The sequence below is a fragment of the Homalodisca vitripennis genome, chromosome 1 (assembly GCF_021130785.1).
Source record: "Homalodisca vitripennis isolate AUS2020 chromosome 1, UT_GWSS_2.1, whole genome shotgun sequence".
Taxonomy (NCBI): Eukaryota; Metazoa; Arthropoda; class Insecta; order Hemiptera; family Cicadellidae; genus Homalodisca; species Homalodisca vitripennis.
This window is the reverse complement of record NC_060207.1, coordinates 17,269,242-17,285,828: the sequence shown is the minus strand read 5'-3', so window position 1 is coordinate 17,285,828 and position 16,587 is coordinate 17,269,242. Positions and strand designations below refer to the sequence as shown.

The following is a 16,587-nucleotide window of genomic DNA, read 5'->3' as shown; positions in this document are numbered from 1 at the left end:
TCAACAAGGGTGTGCCACCCCCTCCTTGCTTTGACTGGAGAAGCTGGTTCTGAGCTGGCCTCCCATTCTTCAGGGGGACATGACTTTGAGGTTAGTGCCCTAATTCTTTCTCATAGATCTTGATAGGAGGCGGCCCCTACCTCTTAACCTTACCCATCCTGAATATCCTGCTGTCACTCCAGAAGCAGCGCTAAGGTTCTTACAGGACTAAGTGCAATTTATAAGATTCTTGTCCTAAGAGAAAAAATTTGTTGTTGGTGAACAAAATGAACAGGACTTGACCCAGAATAATTTATTTAAAACATGTCCTGTAAATAAAAAAAGTTTATTTACAATTTTTATATTTTCGTTTGTGTTGCTTTTATTGATGACACAACTTAATGTTGTCTAAGGTTACAATTTCTGTGGATTCCTACCATTCCCAAGATTTTTGTAATCTGATAATCATGTCGTAGATTTGATCACTGAAATCTGTGATCGACACCTACCTGAAGAGATCCAGTAATATCAAAACACAGAGAACTAGCAAAAGGGGTTAGTCTTATCTCTCTTCACTGTTTTTCATTAAGTGGAATCAGTGACTTATGAAATGGAAAAAAAGTTTCACACCATTTATACTAGCTATTCGGTGACTAGCAAGTATAAATAACAATAGTCGGTGACTAGCTATTGTTACCTATAACATATCTGTTACAGGAAACAATATCGCATTTTAAACTTAATGTTGTTACGTACTGTGTATTAATAAAATGTTTGTTATTGTTATTTTTAAAATTCAGCAATATTCAGCAGATAGCTGTGTATCTTAATCCTACACTTGGCAACATTAGTTTGGACATATCCATGTTTTAGCTGTTCCCATTATGCCAAGTGATTTCAATTTGAAAGTACAATGTTCTCTTTAGAGAGTAAAAAGCTTTACTAAAATATAGTAATATTCCTGTAGTTACTTTGTTTGAAGGTTATTTTTGACGATGGAAGGATTGTGAAGGAAACAGGATTTTTCCGGACATTTGCCATCATTCAGTGAAACAAGAAGGTCAGTAGGTAGGCGTCAGTCGTAGGTGGTTAGTAGACGAGTAAAGACGTGTTGTGACCTGCATTCCTTAGTTCAGTTTTAATGATTAGTGTTTTGCATAGTTTTTTATTAAGTGCATGTTTATAGAGTTAGTGAAGTTGACAAACAACATGTAGGTTGTGATTCCTGACTTAGGCGTGCCACAACACTTTGGTAAGATTTGTTTATTTTAACCTAGTTTGTAATTATGTATTAGGTTAGTTCTTTACCTGAAGAAGAGATCAGATTGCAGATCTCGAAACGTAGTGTTACTGATTTCTTGTTTCACTGAACGATGGCAAATGTCCGGAAAAATCCTGTTTCCTGTAGTTAGATTTCCTTCGTCAAGTTGCTTTAAAACACATTCCATGAGACTGCCAAATGCTACTGTTGTTGATTTTCCATCCAATAAATCCGTATTGTTTATCTGTTATTAGATTATTCTCTCGTCACTCTTTGCAAGAACTACATTTTCTATCATTTTAGACAAGTTTGATACAAGCGATATGATCTGTAGTTTCCAGGATCTGCTGTGAAAGACTTTAGAACATTTCAAAGTAGTGGGAAATAATCTGTCTTTGAATAGTATGCTAATTGTCCTAGTATTATGAACAGTTAATTCTGTAGAGCATGTTTTGGTGACATTAATCCAGTCATGCTGACCATGTTGGTTAAAATAATTGGATGATGTGCTATATTCTTTCCAGGGGCAGATCTGACACTTTGAAAAACATGTTTCTATGAAAAAACTAATCACTCTCAAAACAACACACAAACTTTGAGTGTGAGTAAATTTTTTTCTAAACATTTTAGTTTATTCAGTATAAACTTCCTGTTAGGTTAAAGATAATTTTAAGCTAAAATCAAGATGGCCCCATCCTGAAATCAATACTGGATCTGCCCTTGACTCCATCTGGAGTGGAATGGGAAATTCTGAAAGAGGGGTGTTGTACCTTGAAGTAATGATATTCTTCTCAGCAGTTCTCTGAAGATCATCATTTAAAAGTACTTCATCAACTGCTTTTGCAAAATAGTTGTTGAACTTTTGCCGTCATTATAGGTTATAAAATATATAACACAACGTTTTGAGGACTGGAATCTATCCTCTTCGTCCGGTGGGTGAGGCATTTATACTTACAAAAATAACGAACAGAAAGAAGTAAAAAAGGGAAATAAATGGGTTCAAACATACCCAAAAGATGCTTGGAGTCCAGTCCAGACGTTGTCACTGCACAGGATGCAAGTCCCGAGCACAAATTACAAGTACAAGGATAAAAAACAATCACACATCACACTAGCACAGGCTACAGTGGGATACTGACAGATTAGGCATCGTTTTACTTTTTATTCCATTCCCCATTAATTAATTATAGTCCAAATTGCTTCGAATTTGTTTTGGGAATTATTTACAAACTCCTTAGAGACTTTTTTCCGCAGTGTTTTCAATCTTAAATTATAATGCTATTTTACTACATAGCAGGCTTATTTCATCTTCACCATTCCTTGTCCATTTAAATTTGTTGAGTTTCTGTAAATATTTTTATGTGAATTCAAAAGATTCACTATCATTATATATTTCCTGCACTTTCCTTCTTCTTGGCTTCTCTTTTTCTTCTCTTAGGACAAGTTGTTTCTAACTGTAACATTGAAATAACTAGACTGTTGCAAGAAATCTGCTGTAAACTTCTTCCGTGTCGCTGGCTTTGTGCATATTTGTCCAGGTATTTAGTCCAAGAGTATATTTTCAGGTGTTGTACATTATGCTGATTGAAGTTTTGGTTGATACATATCATTTCATATTCATGTGCTTATGAAGTCATAACATTGCATATCTGTGCTTTGTGATCTGTATTTCTATCTGTATAACCGGTACTTTTAAGACTTGAAGGTGGTAACACATTCAATTGAATAAACATTGAAGCTTGTTATAATTTCACGATAAAGTAATTGTTAAATTTTGGAATTGCTAATTTTGTGTGCATTCTCAAACTCATACCAAAAAAGTAGGCTTTAGGAAGAATATCATAATGTTCACTAATGCTCAATCAAATCCTATGGAGTAACATCTGCCATCATTGATCTCGGTATTGCCTATATAGAAATTAAGCTTTCATGCCAGATTTAAAGTACATATGTATGTCAGTTTGATCTTAAAATATTGTGTATAGAGAAAAATAAAAATAAAATTTTTTCAGCCCATCCATATGATAGACTTTGCTAATACTCAGTCAATAACTTATTTTATAATTAAAATTTTTTATTTTTTAAATTTATCAATGGATATACAATATACATTTTTATTATTATTTTTATTTTATTAATGACAAGAAAACTCACTTGGGAATTATTTTTATGTTATATTGATTTTTAATGTAAATAAAGTACTTTGAGATTAAACTACATCATCTTTGCATAATCAAGGACAAGCAAAACCTTTCCAAAAACCAATGCGTTACAAGAAAACTTACAACCATTTAAAATTATTTTTCGTCTTATAATACCAGTTAGCATCTGTGTGAACAGACAAATAACATTGAAGATTCTAAAAGAGGTGCATTGCAATCGAAGAGCCACGGGAAAGAACGATCATAGTCCCACATGCAGATTTCAGTATTACGTTTTTCATATCACCATTCGTCACGTGTTTCTACCCGCCATGTCCCTACTGTCGCGCCGCCGAAATTATCTCCAGTGTTTACGTCACGGTCTTAGCCTAGTTTCACAAACATCGATTTTGAACAGTCGATAAAAGCCGATCGAACTTTGATCTATGACGCTTGCTTTCACACCAAACTTATTTTGTGTAATAGCGTTTGAATTGAGTCGCTTGTCATATTTGCCGAGTAATTCATTCTTTTACAACTATTGCATCTTCGTCGGAGGTGATGGCGTAATGTTCGTTAATTGGGTTCACTCAAAGAAATATCTCTATAGTTTCAACTGTGGTAAATAATTTTCAAATATGGTTATAGATTTAAATAATAATGAAAATAAGAAATATAGAACATTTATGGTCTCTTGAGCAGTATAGAAATCATATAGTTGGCCCAGCTTTGGCGGGCCCCTGGTAAGATATTCGGCTCTGTCCCACCACTAGCCTCCGTACAAGTCTGCCACAGAATTCATCCATACATTACAATAGTAACCATACCGCTCAGTCTGAGAATCCATAAGTTTGAAAGGACTTCAAATTATAACTATTGAATTTTCGTTTTACAGAACAGTTTTGTCGAATCGAAATGTATAGAATTAGCTTAGAATTCGTTGGAAGTAAGGTATAGTACAAATCTATCTTCTGTAAATCAGAAAATTTCTGTTAAAAAAATGAAAATGCCTTTAATATTAAAATTTACTTGTATAAGTTTTCCTTTTCAGAAGACTATTTCTCTCACCCTTTGGAAGAGAATACCTCTCCTGATTTCCTTTCAATACGCCACTTGTTAGCAGGCCCGTACTCATACCGGTTTTTTTTTCAGACAATTTTACCAGGGCCCCGCCACACGTCTATTTGACAGGACCGCGTCAGCGGACGGCGCGGCGTGATGGCGGGACATGACGGGGAACGGCCAAATATCTCTTCCAGGGCACGCCAGAGCTGAGTACGGCCCTGCGGTTGGTTCACTTTCAGCTTAATATTCCATCTTAATAAATTCGTATTATAATTTTTTTAGCAGATCCTTAATTATTTTTTTACTCAAACAAAGTTATAATGTACGTGTGCAATTAAAACGATAATTACTACTCTACGAGAACAACGTGACTTCTCGCGTTTTGAAACCCGAAGAACTCAGGATATAGGAAAACAAACAGGAAACGACGCGACGTAGACGACAATGCTACACTGCTGCTGAAGAGTGCTGCGGCCATCGGAAGAAACGATAAACTCGTCAATTCTCACTACGGTTTAGATTCTTTCAGTCAGATAGCGCTCTCATCGCTGGCTCCATTCTTTTCATTCCATTCCTGACATTCCAACATGCCGAGGTTGGGCAAAATGTCAAAAAGTTTCTGTTGAATACTCCTGAGGAATTCTTCCACACAATTTGGATAGATCATCAGTTGTGTACTTTTTCAAATCGGGAAAAGAAGACTTCTTAATACACAGTAAGTTACCAGGCTATATTAATGTATATGACGCATAAATATATGATAATATTTAAAATATATGTCCAGAGTTCATCGATTTTTTGTGTAATAGCACCTTGTGACTGGTGATTTATTGGAGCTGCATTCCTACTTCAAAAGTAATGTGAGCCTAGTGTTATGGTAATGTTATGAAACTAATTATTCTACTTTATCGTACATTGAGTGGTAAAATGAAATCTTACAGTTACTGATTATTTAAATAGGCTAAGCAGTTTGATTTTGAAGATTGTTATTGATCTGGTGATTACATTTATTCAGGCTGAATTTTTGTATAAATGAATTTTAAGATAACAGAAAGTTCTGAAATTTATTAAAGTTTACCAAATGTTACCTTAAATACAAAAAAAATTGCTTAGTTGTTATTATAAGTAAAAAATAACTCATTTTATAAGTTAATTTATTTCCTCCCCCAATATTTAGGTGTCACACCTAGGAAGGTTTACTTAAATTTATTGGAACTATCAGAAGATAAGATAATGAAAGGACATATTATGTGAGTTACAAGAAAGAGAGGGAGGAGCAGTACTTTGTTTTAAACATCCATTCAGCATCAGTTATCTAGAAGCTTACAAGTTAACTTTTATGTTAGAATTAATGCATGGATTAATAGGATTGTTGCAGTAGAATTCCTGCTGTAAGGAGACACCTGGTCTTATCTGAAAGCAGTAGATTAGTTTTTTTTTTTTTGTTCCTAAAGTGGATTACGGATTTCTCGTAAACTCAAGTTGCTAGTACAGCCGGATCAAATTCACAATCTTAAGAACTGAAATTCTTGTTACTACTAAGAGTAGAATACCACAAAATATATAATATGAATTTTGGGATCTTATTACCATGTATTGATATAAACAAACTATATATTTTACTGATAAATAATTTTTTTATCTGTAAATTAACTTTTGCAATGTAGCCTATCCTTGTTTTAACATTTTTATTATTATTTTTGTAATATACACTACTGGTATATATGCTAACAATATAGTTTGCTCAAGGTAGACTTAGTATGTTAAGTTACTAAAATACTAACATTTCACACTTTAAGGTTTTGATCATAGCCTACATGTTTTTTCTACGAATGTATGTCTATCCTTACCAAAACAAATTCTTTTAATAGCAATGTTTCATTCTGTACAAAGTTCACAGCAGATATATGCACCTTTAAAACATTAATTATAATGTGGAAGTAGAGAAAATTTTCTGCAATAGCAATTTTTTAAAACAGAAATATTATCACATGAAATAGCTGAATTGAATACGAGGCACTACAGAATAAAAATGAGCCAGGCTATACAACATCATCTCCTTGACATGTCATCACTCTTCCACATGCCAAATAAATTAATCGTGAATATAATTTCTGAGGTACTTGAGCTTAAGCTCTATATTAGATAATTGTATTAAATGATTTTCAATTTATTAAAAGAACAAATAAAAAACAAGCAGCTTAATAGTTTATGTCAGATCAAATTCTAATTTTATTGTTTTTTATGCTTTTGTTTGTATTTTTAATTTTTAGGCTTGCATGGTCCATTTATGACAAACGTCAAGGTTTTCAGTTAAAACCATGTCAAAAATGTGTTTTGGTGTAACATTAGTTGAATGAAAATAACTCTCTATAGCAAGGCTGAAATAATTCAAAATTTTGAATTGTGATACTGTATCAGTTATTCAACACTGTGTGAACTGGGAAACCTTTATGTTAATTTTACAAAATGTTTTCCTTTCATGTGCCAACTAGATACCAACATTAATTCTCTCTAGTTTAATTAAGATCTTATTTTGTCATAAATAGATTTGTATAATTAACAACATTTTTAAAGATTGTCGGTAGGCTACTGTGTTGCCAGAGTTCGTGGTTCTTAGATTTATTACATTATTAGTAGATCCTAGAAAATATCAAGGCAACAGTGATGATTTTATTGCAAGCTTGTGTTTTACGCTTACACATTATAAAGCATGTAACACGCAATTTTAGAAAATGATAATAGTACATCCTGTTCCCCACGAAAGTATTTACATTTTTGAACAGTCACCAGATAAGTATTTGTCAGCCAATTTGTATGAATGTTTGCATACATGTCAGAAACATATTCAAAATTTATCTTGGACATTGATTTGTCCAACAAACAGACACAAAGTGGTAGCTGCAGCCAGCACTGCATTGTTTAAACAGCACTAAAAATAAAATTAGGATTTATTCTATTAGAGGTTTTATAATTTTTTGTTTCTAATCGTCCATTATAGAATAAGCCTCATAGACCATTACTGTTATAATATAGTAATTATATGAAAAATAACAATAATTATTAAAATTATTGTTAACAGAATAAAAAGTCAATTTTTAGTGTTTGCTCTGCCATCTAAACTATATATTTCCGGCAGCCGTCATTTTGTTTCTATTGCAGATATCAACGTCTGCATTTCATGGTACACTTTTGAAAATATTTCCAACATGTACGCAAACATCCATACAAATTGGCCTCCATATGCGTATCTGATGGCTGTTCAAATATGTAAACATCTTCGTGTGACATAGTGTGCAAACGGTGCTACATTCTTGATGACTAAACTCAGTAATTTTATCCTAAGATTTCTCTTAATTTAACAAAATAGGTTAATAATTTGATGATTGAAAGTCTTTACATATATACTGTAATATAGATTATACTTCATGGTAGTTTTAATTATGTTTTGTCAGTTTTATTATTCAAGGTTAGGCCACTGCTTCCAGTAACTATTAATAGTACTCAAACCTATAGTTAATAGATTAATAAATAATATTTTTGTTATTTTTCATCATTTTTAACACCTGAAGGAGAGGACAGATCTGTCAAAATCTTGAAACATAGTGTTTCACATTTTGTTAATATGAAACTATTGGTAAATCCTCAAATTTCTGTTGTGAATTGAGAGGACAGATCTGTCAAAAATCTTGAAACATAGTGTTTCACATTTTGTTAATATGAAACTATTGGTAAATCCTCAAATTTCTGTTGTGAATTGAGAGGACAGATCTGTCAAAATCTTGAAACATAGTGTTTCACATTTTGTTAATATGAAACTATTGGTAAATCCTCAAATTTCTGTTGTGAATTCTTTTATTCATCCATCGTCAATAATGAGGTTTAAGCAATGTACAGTATAGGTTACCTTATCAATGTCTGTCCCTGCCACTCACTGTATGTCATTTATTTTGTTCACTCTCTCTCTCCCTGATGACCTGAACTTACTAAGATGTTGCAACAATAACTTGTAATAAAACTGTTACACATTGTATAAGGTTGGGCTCCGTTTAATAAGAAAGTACCCTTTTTGTTTGATTTACAGTAAGCTTTAATAATTTATGTTGATAGATAGAGCTAAAACATTTAAATTGCTTAGCATAGGCACTAAGAATAATTCTTAAGACCAGATGTTGTCTGAAGTTGTAAGCTAAAGAATGCATCTTTTCCGTTTGATTACGTTGTTACATCATTGTTGATGTTAAGACAAACAATTTCTGATGGGTCGCCGGTAAACAACATTTTTGGCATTACCTGGCATTTTTTTCTTTATGTGTTGACTAAAATTAGTGTCTACAATTAACTTTGGAGTAATTCTGGGTCAAATGAAGCAAGAGGAGTCTTCATTAAGCTCATTGTTTTGAAAGTTACTATTTTTAGGCCAGTTACATTCTTGTTATGAATGGTTAATTATGGATCTTAGTGTTCGAAACAACGGTTTTGAAAATTAGTTTGGATTTAACGTTGAAGTAAAATTACGGCAATGGTGAAAGTTCTTTGAGGTAACAAGATCTGTCATATATGTATATATATAAGAGGTGAGACAATAAACTAATGAGACTGATGTGAAAAAAATGTTGCTTACCGTTTTACTCAAGTTTAGTGTTATCTCTTTTAAAGTACCGTAGTTCCCTTCTGATTACACACACTTTTTCCAGCCCTTCTGCCATTGATGGTAACATTTCTGGAACTCATCTTCTGTAATATCCTCTAAGACCCTCGTCACAGTTTTTTGGATATCTTGTGTTGTTTGAAAATGGTATCCCTTGACCACTGTTTTGACTCTTGGAAATATAAAAAAGTCGCATGGAGCGATATCTAGTGAATGGCTGTGGTAGTACTGAAATTTGTTTTAAGGTTAAAAATTGCTGTACTGATAAGAGCAGTATGGCATGGCGCATTATCGTGATACAGAATTGAATTATCAGTAATGTTTGCACGGACACAAAGAACTCTTTATGAAGTCTTTCTAAAATTTCTTTGTAGTAATATTGGTTAACTGTTTGTCCAGGAGGCACCCACTCTTTATGAACAATTTCCCTTGGAATCAAAGAGGCACACAAGCATGCATTTCACTTTTGACTTTGACCTAATGGACTCTGCCAATGCAGCTTATTGTCATATTGTCTCGTTATACACAGCAGTACAAAACTTCCTGCTTATAATATGGTGTTGCCTTGTTAATCACATTGTTTCATTTTTATTTTGTAATCTTTTTGTATGTTTAACACTATGTTTTAGTTTTGTTACCCAAAGAATAGAGTATGTTTTCAAAACGTTCTTTTTCAGTTGTTTTTGTTTCACTTAATGATGGCGACATTACAACATCTAGAGCATATGTCTGCATCTAGAACTGGCTTCTTGATTGTTTCTTTCTTGTTTCAGCTGCTGCAATGGAGAGTTCCGAATCGCCCCTGGAAGTTTTGTCCAGAGCAGCAACTATGGTTCAAGATAATATCTTGCCACCATCATACGGTATGTTAACTCCATTTCTTTTATCATTTAAATTATTACATTTCTCACATTACTTATACAGCTTTAATAAAACAGAAAATTATAGAAGATTTAGTAAACTCACCAATTTTGTTTTTGTTTAATTTGTTCATTGTTGGTTTCTTTTTTATTTAAATTTACTGTCAGGTCAACACTTTCTTACCAACAAGTCCCAATTTACAAACGGGCAAACTCAGCATTTGCCCAGAGTGCCATTTTTTGAGGATTGGCATGTAGTTAGTACTTGTGTGCGAGTGCCAGGTGGATAATGGCAGTTGGTGGCTATGGCCACACTACTAGTCTAGTTTGTTGTACGGTCTTATGCGTATTTGTTGTTGTTTACGCCCGCTCATCAACCAAATAACTTCATCTACCCATCTCTTGTCTTGTATATTTTTGAGTATGTTATATCATGAGTATAAAGTCGTGGTGCTGAATAAAAAAACACACACACTGTAAAAAGGCAGAGTGACGAACTTGAACTACTTAAGAAAGTGTATAAAATAGTAACATTCTTTACTCCTTCAACCCCTTCCTGCAAGTGCCAAGATGACTCAACAAGACCTTTAGCTAAAAATGTTCAATAAATAATATTCTTTAATCCTATACAATTTTTAGTGTAACTTATAGTACCTATTTGCTCAGAATCTTGATTGCTCCATAAAAAATTATATTCTTAAATGTGATAAAAATAAATTAGAATATATAATTTATGTATATCTAGTTTCTGAAATTCTTTATATACACAAAAACTGGCAAACTGAAACAAACATTTATCAAATAAAAACCTAAACAGTACAGTATGGTTTTCTAAGAAAATTTAGGCTAGCGATGGGGTGGGGGGAGGTTAAATATTATGTGCCCAACACTCTAGCTTGTGTGAGATTAAGGCTTGCTTACCAATAAGGCATGAGGATAATAAAATAACTTCCTGTATATGTAATCCTGGACTGGTAAATTAAGGACCTCTGCAATTTTGTAATCACGTAGTTTTTGTAATATTTGTTGTATCGGACTTTATTATAAAGAAAATAACATTTAAATAGCTTGACACTGGAACTGGCAAAGTCATAATGCACAATGAAATTTGTCCTGCTTTGAACTGGCAGAGTCGTAATTTAATAATTTACATGTTCTTTCAAACAATTTAAGTTCAAATCGTAATGAAAGTTATATCATTGTAATAAAAAAATTGTGCACTTTCTTTTTAAGTACTCATTTTTATATACATAAATATTTCTTAATATTTTACTGGCCACTAAAAACTAACATCTGCATTGAATCAACCCTCCTCACCATATAGCTATTTTTATGGGTAGGAAACCTGTTTACTAAGCAATTATAATAATAAAATAAGCAATTATTTTTAGGTTTATATTTTTTTACACATATTTATTGTTACTGTTGTTTATGAGCTATTAGCAATGCAAATTATACGGATGTATTACTAGAAATGTGCTTGAAAAAATGTGTTGAATTTGTAAGTTTTATACCTATAAATAAATTAGAAATGAGTTTTTAAAATTTTGTAAATATTTGTTTTTAGTGCAGTTTCAATTGAAATAAATTATGTGACACATGATAAAAATGAACAAATTATAGTACAATGCCTAATAAAAGCTTACTAAGCATTATTGTTAAAATAAAAATAAGTGCAATAAAAATTGATATGCCTGTTACTAATCCATAATAATTTATTATTAATGGAGGACCATCAATTAGAGTAAAGCAAAACACATACAGTATGGTAATATTTAAAAATTCAGTCAAGAACGGGTTAGTTATAAACAATAAACCATATAACACATAGACTTATCAATGACACTTCCTTAACAAATTGTTTTATCTACAAATGATAATAATAGATAAAATTGTCCAAAAATGGAATAATTGGTACGTACATTGATCTTGCATTATTATTCATTGAATTTGTACTTGCATGAGTGCCATTTCTAATACTTGCTAGTATTCTGCTGTACCAGTTGAAAATTTTATAAGAGAGGTTACAAAACAAGAAAATATTCAGGATAGAAGCAATTATACCAATATAAAAAAAATACATTTCCCTTTCTATTGTTTTATAGATTATTCCCTATAACGACCAACCAACTAGTCAGAGATCATGCTGTTACGAAACACCTGACTAATTAAAATTCACTTTTCATTTCCTGTATTTGCTAAGTTCTCTTAAACATGGATCAGTACATAAAACTTGTTGATTTCTACATACTAGAATGTCCTCTTTTGCCTGGAACCAAAAACAGTGCCTCATTCATTCATGAAAGTTGTTCTATTAGCAAATGAATGTTGCTCATGTAATGTGTTGGCATACCAGATTCCAAAAGTGAATATTGTTGTCACTTTTATGTGTGGGTTTAGCAGATTTAATGTAAAAAAACTTTTTCCTCTATTTATTAACTTGCAAGAGAAAATATTCACTGATGAGATATAACCACTCTACCCTGGCTATTAATTATATAATTACAGAGTATTACATTGAACTACATGCTTAAATTTAACTTTGCGTTTCTTTTCTTTAACTACTGACTTGATGTATTAACAAACAACCTATTGTTCTGTATGTTGTATTGAAGTAGAGGGAACAAAACCAGGTTGTCTTCCAGTGATTCTACGTTGTTTTTTGTCTTTAAATACTATATTAAATTCTATAGTAGAGGAAACAAAAAACCAGGTTGTCTTCCAGTGATTCTGCGTTTCTTGTCTTTAAATACTATATATTGATGGCCATAGTAGAGGGAACAAACAACGAGGTTGGCTTTCAGTGATTCTGCGTTTCTTGTCTTTAAATACTATATTGATGGCCATAGTAGAGGGAACAAACAACGAGGTTGGCTTTCAGTGATTCTGCGTTTCTTGTCTTTAAATACTATATTGATGACCATAGTAGAGGGAACAAACAACGAGGTTGTCTTCCAGTGATTCTACGTTGTTTTTTTGTCTTTAAATACTATATTAAATTCTATAGTAGAGGAAACAAAAAACCAGGTTGTCTTCCAGTGATTCTGCGTTTCTTGTCTTTAAATACTATATTGATGTCCATAGTAGAGGGAACAAACAACGAGGTTGGCTTTCAGTGATTCTGCGTTTCTTGTGTTTAAATACTATATTGATGGCCATAGTAGAGGGAACAAACAACGAGGTTGGCTTTCAGTGATTCTGCGTTTTCTTGTCTTTAAATACTATATTGATGGCCATAGTAGAGGGAACAAACAACGAGGTTGTCTTCCAGTGATTCTACGTTGTTTTTTGTCTTTAAATACTATATTAAAATTCTATAGTAGAGGAAACAAAAAACCAGGTTGTCTTCCAGTGATTCTGCGTTTCTTGTCTTTTAAATACTATATTGATGGCCATAGTAGAGGGAACAAACAACGAGGTTGGCTTTCAGTGATTCTGCGTTTCTTGTCTTTAAATACTATATTGATGGCCATAGTAGAGGGAACAGACAACGAGATTGTCTTCCAGTGATTCTGCGTTTTCCTATCATTAAATACTATATTGATGGCCATAGTAGAGTGAGCGAACAACCAGGTTGTCTTCCAGTGATTCTGCGTTTCTTGTCTTTAAATACTATATTGATGGCCATAGTAGAGGGAACAGACAACGAGATTGTCTTCCAGTGATTCTGCGTTTCCTATCATTAAATACTATATTGATGGCCATAGTAGAGGGAACAAACAACGAGGTTGTCTTTCAGGGATTAGACATTTAATTTTCTTTTGCATTTTGTATACATATCAGTAAGGTGTACTATGTTAAAAAAATTTTGTTTCACCTAAATATTTGATGACGTCTAAAAAATGTACATGACGTGTACTCAAGTAAAAAAAATTTATATAATTAAAAAGTTAATGTTTGCTTTTTGAAATTACTGTAAATTCTTTGATTTTGATAAATATATTTACATTGCAAAATTTAAAAAATAACTGCAATATTATATTTGTTCTTTACATAATATACAATTTTCTCGTTACAATTTTTATTTCTTGGATTTATGAAAAGGTTGTGTCTTGTTAAAACCACATAAACTTAATAATGAGAGTTTTATTCCAAAATGTTAATATTTTTAATAAATTGTAAACTAAAATAGACTAATTTTAACAAAACTGTAATTGCATAGGAATGTTCTCAGTGATGTGGTCAAAGTTAAGATATATTTAATTGGTATTTTAATTGTATAGAATATTAACAGCATCAAACATTACCCTAATATGTAGACTCAAAAAAATAACTATAAAAAACAGACAGCTTGTGGTAACTCATTTCAGTCATATACATTCTATTGATGAAAGTAAGAATGAAAATGAAAATATAATTTTTAAAACAATGTGATATATGTCAAATTGACTTAACACATATTGAATTTTTGAATTTTTTTTGTATGAAGAAGGAAAAGTGCATTTTAGAGTTCAGAAACTTATCAAAGGTTAATATTCTATTATATATTAGTACACTTATTTTCATCATAATTAATGAAGGTAAAATCTGTGCAGGTGCTCAAAAAATATGTGCACAAATTTTGAACTAATAGTTTTTAAGTGTATTATAAGTAACATTTAATACCTCTTGCAAAATATCAAAACAATTTAATTTCATACCAACTGGTATTGTGTAGTAATATTAGATTGAATTACACACTAATGATTACACATTAACAACAAACTGAAGGAAATTAATAGTATTTAATAATAATTAAATGATTACAAGAGTAAATGAGCATGTAGGGTCTGCCTTATACATCTGGCAGTGGCAGTGGTGTATGGTGTAGACCAGCATTGTTTGGCCAGCACTTAGTATGGAATGTGAAAGTGCTGTGGCAGGCCAGGCCATGCTGTGTTATACATTCCTCCTTCTCTACATCAGTCTGTCTCATCCTTTGTGTGCATTTCCAGTCTCATTTGCTGCCACTTTAATTTTTGTTATTAACATGACAAAAGCATGACTACGAAGCATGACAAATGTTGCTGATTTTGTCAATCTTATAGAGTTGTCATTTTTTTTATGCTGCAAAAAACATGAGTTTTAATTACTTGTTATGTATTTGAACATTATGTTGTCCATGGTTAATTTGGAATATATTTACAGTTTTACATCCACAGATCGTACTGATACACCCCGTGTGGCTGTATATTGAGTGGGATAGGGTTTCAAAACTACCCAAAATAATCCCTTCTGTCTAAATTTTGTTCATATGGTTCACAAATATCCATCCAACAATATGAAAAATTGTCTCAACAAGAGTTTTTGTTGAAACAAGGATCATAACAAAATCTTAATTGCAAAAATAAAATCTGATGGATGAACATTTTTATAAACACAGAGTAAAATCCATTAAGGCTGAAAATTAGGAGAACCGATGGCCGCACAGTCTAAGATGTCAGACTTTGGATCTAAGATAGAGTGCAAGTACAAATCCTGTCTTTGATTTAATACCAGCTTGTGCTGTATCGACTCTCCCCCTTGTTCTGTTTGGTAAGATCCCATAAGGACGGACAGAATAAGACTTCAAAGGGGATCGGCCTCTCCTTTTTATTAAAAACAATTTCTCTAAGTTTTTTACTTGCTTTGTACTTATCAAACCATCCTTTATTAGACCGACTTTAATAACCAGAGTTCTCATACATTATTTTTAAAAGTAAACCAGGGAAAATAATAGATACTACTTTAGCAGAAAAACCACATTCTGTAGCTTTTTACGTACACCATACTATACTGTTTTATTTGAGGTATTTTTGAAAGTTAATTTTTTATCAGAGACTTGATTTTCTGTCAAGTGCAAGCACTCTAGTAGACAATCCTGAAAACATTTGAAGTAAACATTATAAATTCAAATGTAATAGCTAATTTATATTATTTTGGTACAAACAACCAAAATAATATAAACCAGCCATTGACTGCCCGGCCATTGGTGGTGGTTCGGAAGTCACCTTTAAGCCGTTGGTCCCCAGGTTAAGTGTTAGAGAGGGCTTCTTAGCCCTAACTTCGCCTGGTAAAATAAGACATTCTTTACTCTTTTTTTTACAAACATGCGATTTCCCGTCAGTGATCCCACAGTGTGTAAAGAAAACACATTTAAAATTTTAAATGTACATAATTGTATATGAAAAATTATATTTTGGCCAAGGATGAGGTAAGTTTTTAGTATTTAACATTTTATATTATTTACAACTATTCAAATGTAATTTGTTCCGGTAAGTGAAGGATTGAAAAAAATAGATAAAAATGTTGAACTGGTTTCTGTATTCTCTGCATGTTTGTTTTTGTAAATATTTATCATAAAAGTATGGCCATGATGAGAAGAAAACAACTGAAAAACATGAACAGAAAATGGTACAAGAGGTAGTACCAACATGACAATGGCAATATCATACTATTAACAAACAATGGCTTGTGCAATCCAGGCTTAATTGGTGTATTTTATGTACCCCTTATACAGTAGTTGGGCAATTAAAAACACCAGTCATCAATACCCTGTCTTTTATTACTTAAGGTAGATAAGTGTGGATTAACTTTTTGTCACAAGTGTTAATATGAAACGATGAACCAACTATAAACTGAGAAGTTTAACCTGTCTGTTTTTGGAGTAGG

General features: G+C 32.2%; 1 protein-coding gene across 1 annotated transcript in view; it reads left to right on the top strand.

Moving 5' to 3' along the window:
• Nucleotides 1–4,978: 4,978 nt before the first annotated feature.
• Nucleotides 4,979–16,587, top strand: part of LOC124357817 — a 40,118-nt gene continuing 28,509 nt past the window's right edge. The window contains exons 1-2 of the mRNA XM_046809877.1: nt 4,979–5,161; nt 9,871–9,960. Of these exons, the coding sequence (XP_046665833.1) occupies nt 9,879–9,960 (82 nt within the window). The 5' untranslated portion in view covers nt 4,979–5,161; nt 9,871–9,878. The remainder of the gene's footprint in view (nt 5,162–9,870; nt 9,961–16,587) is intronic.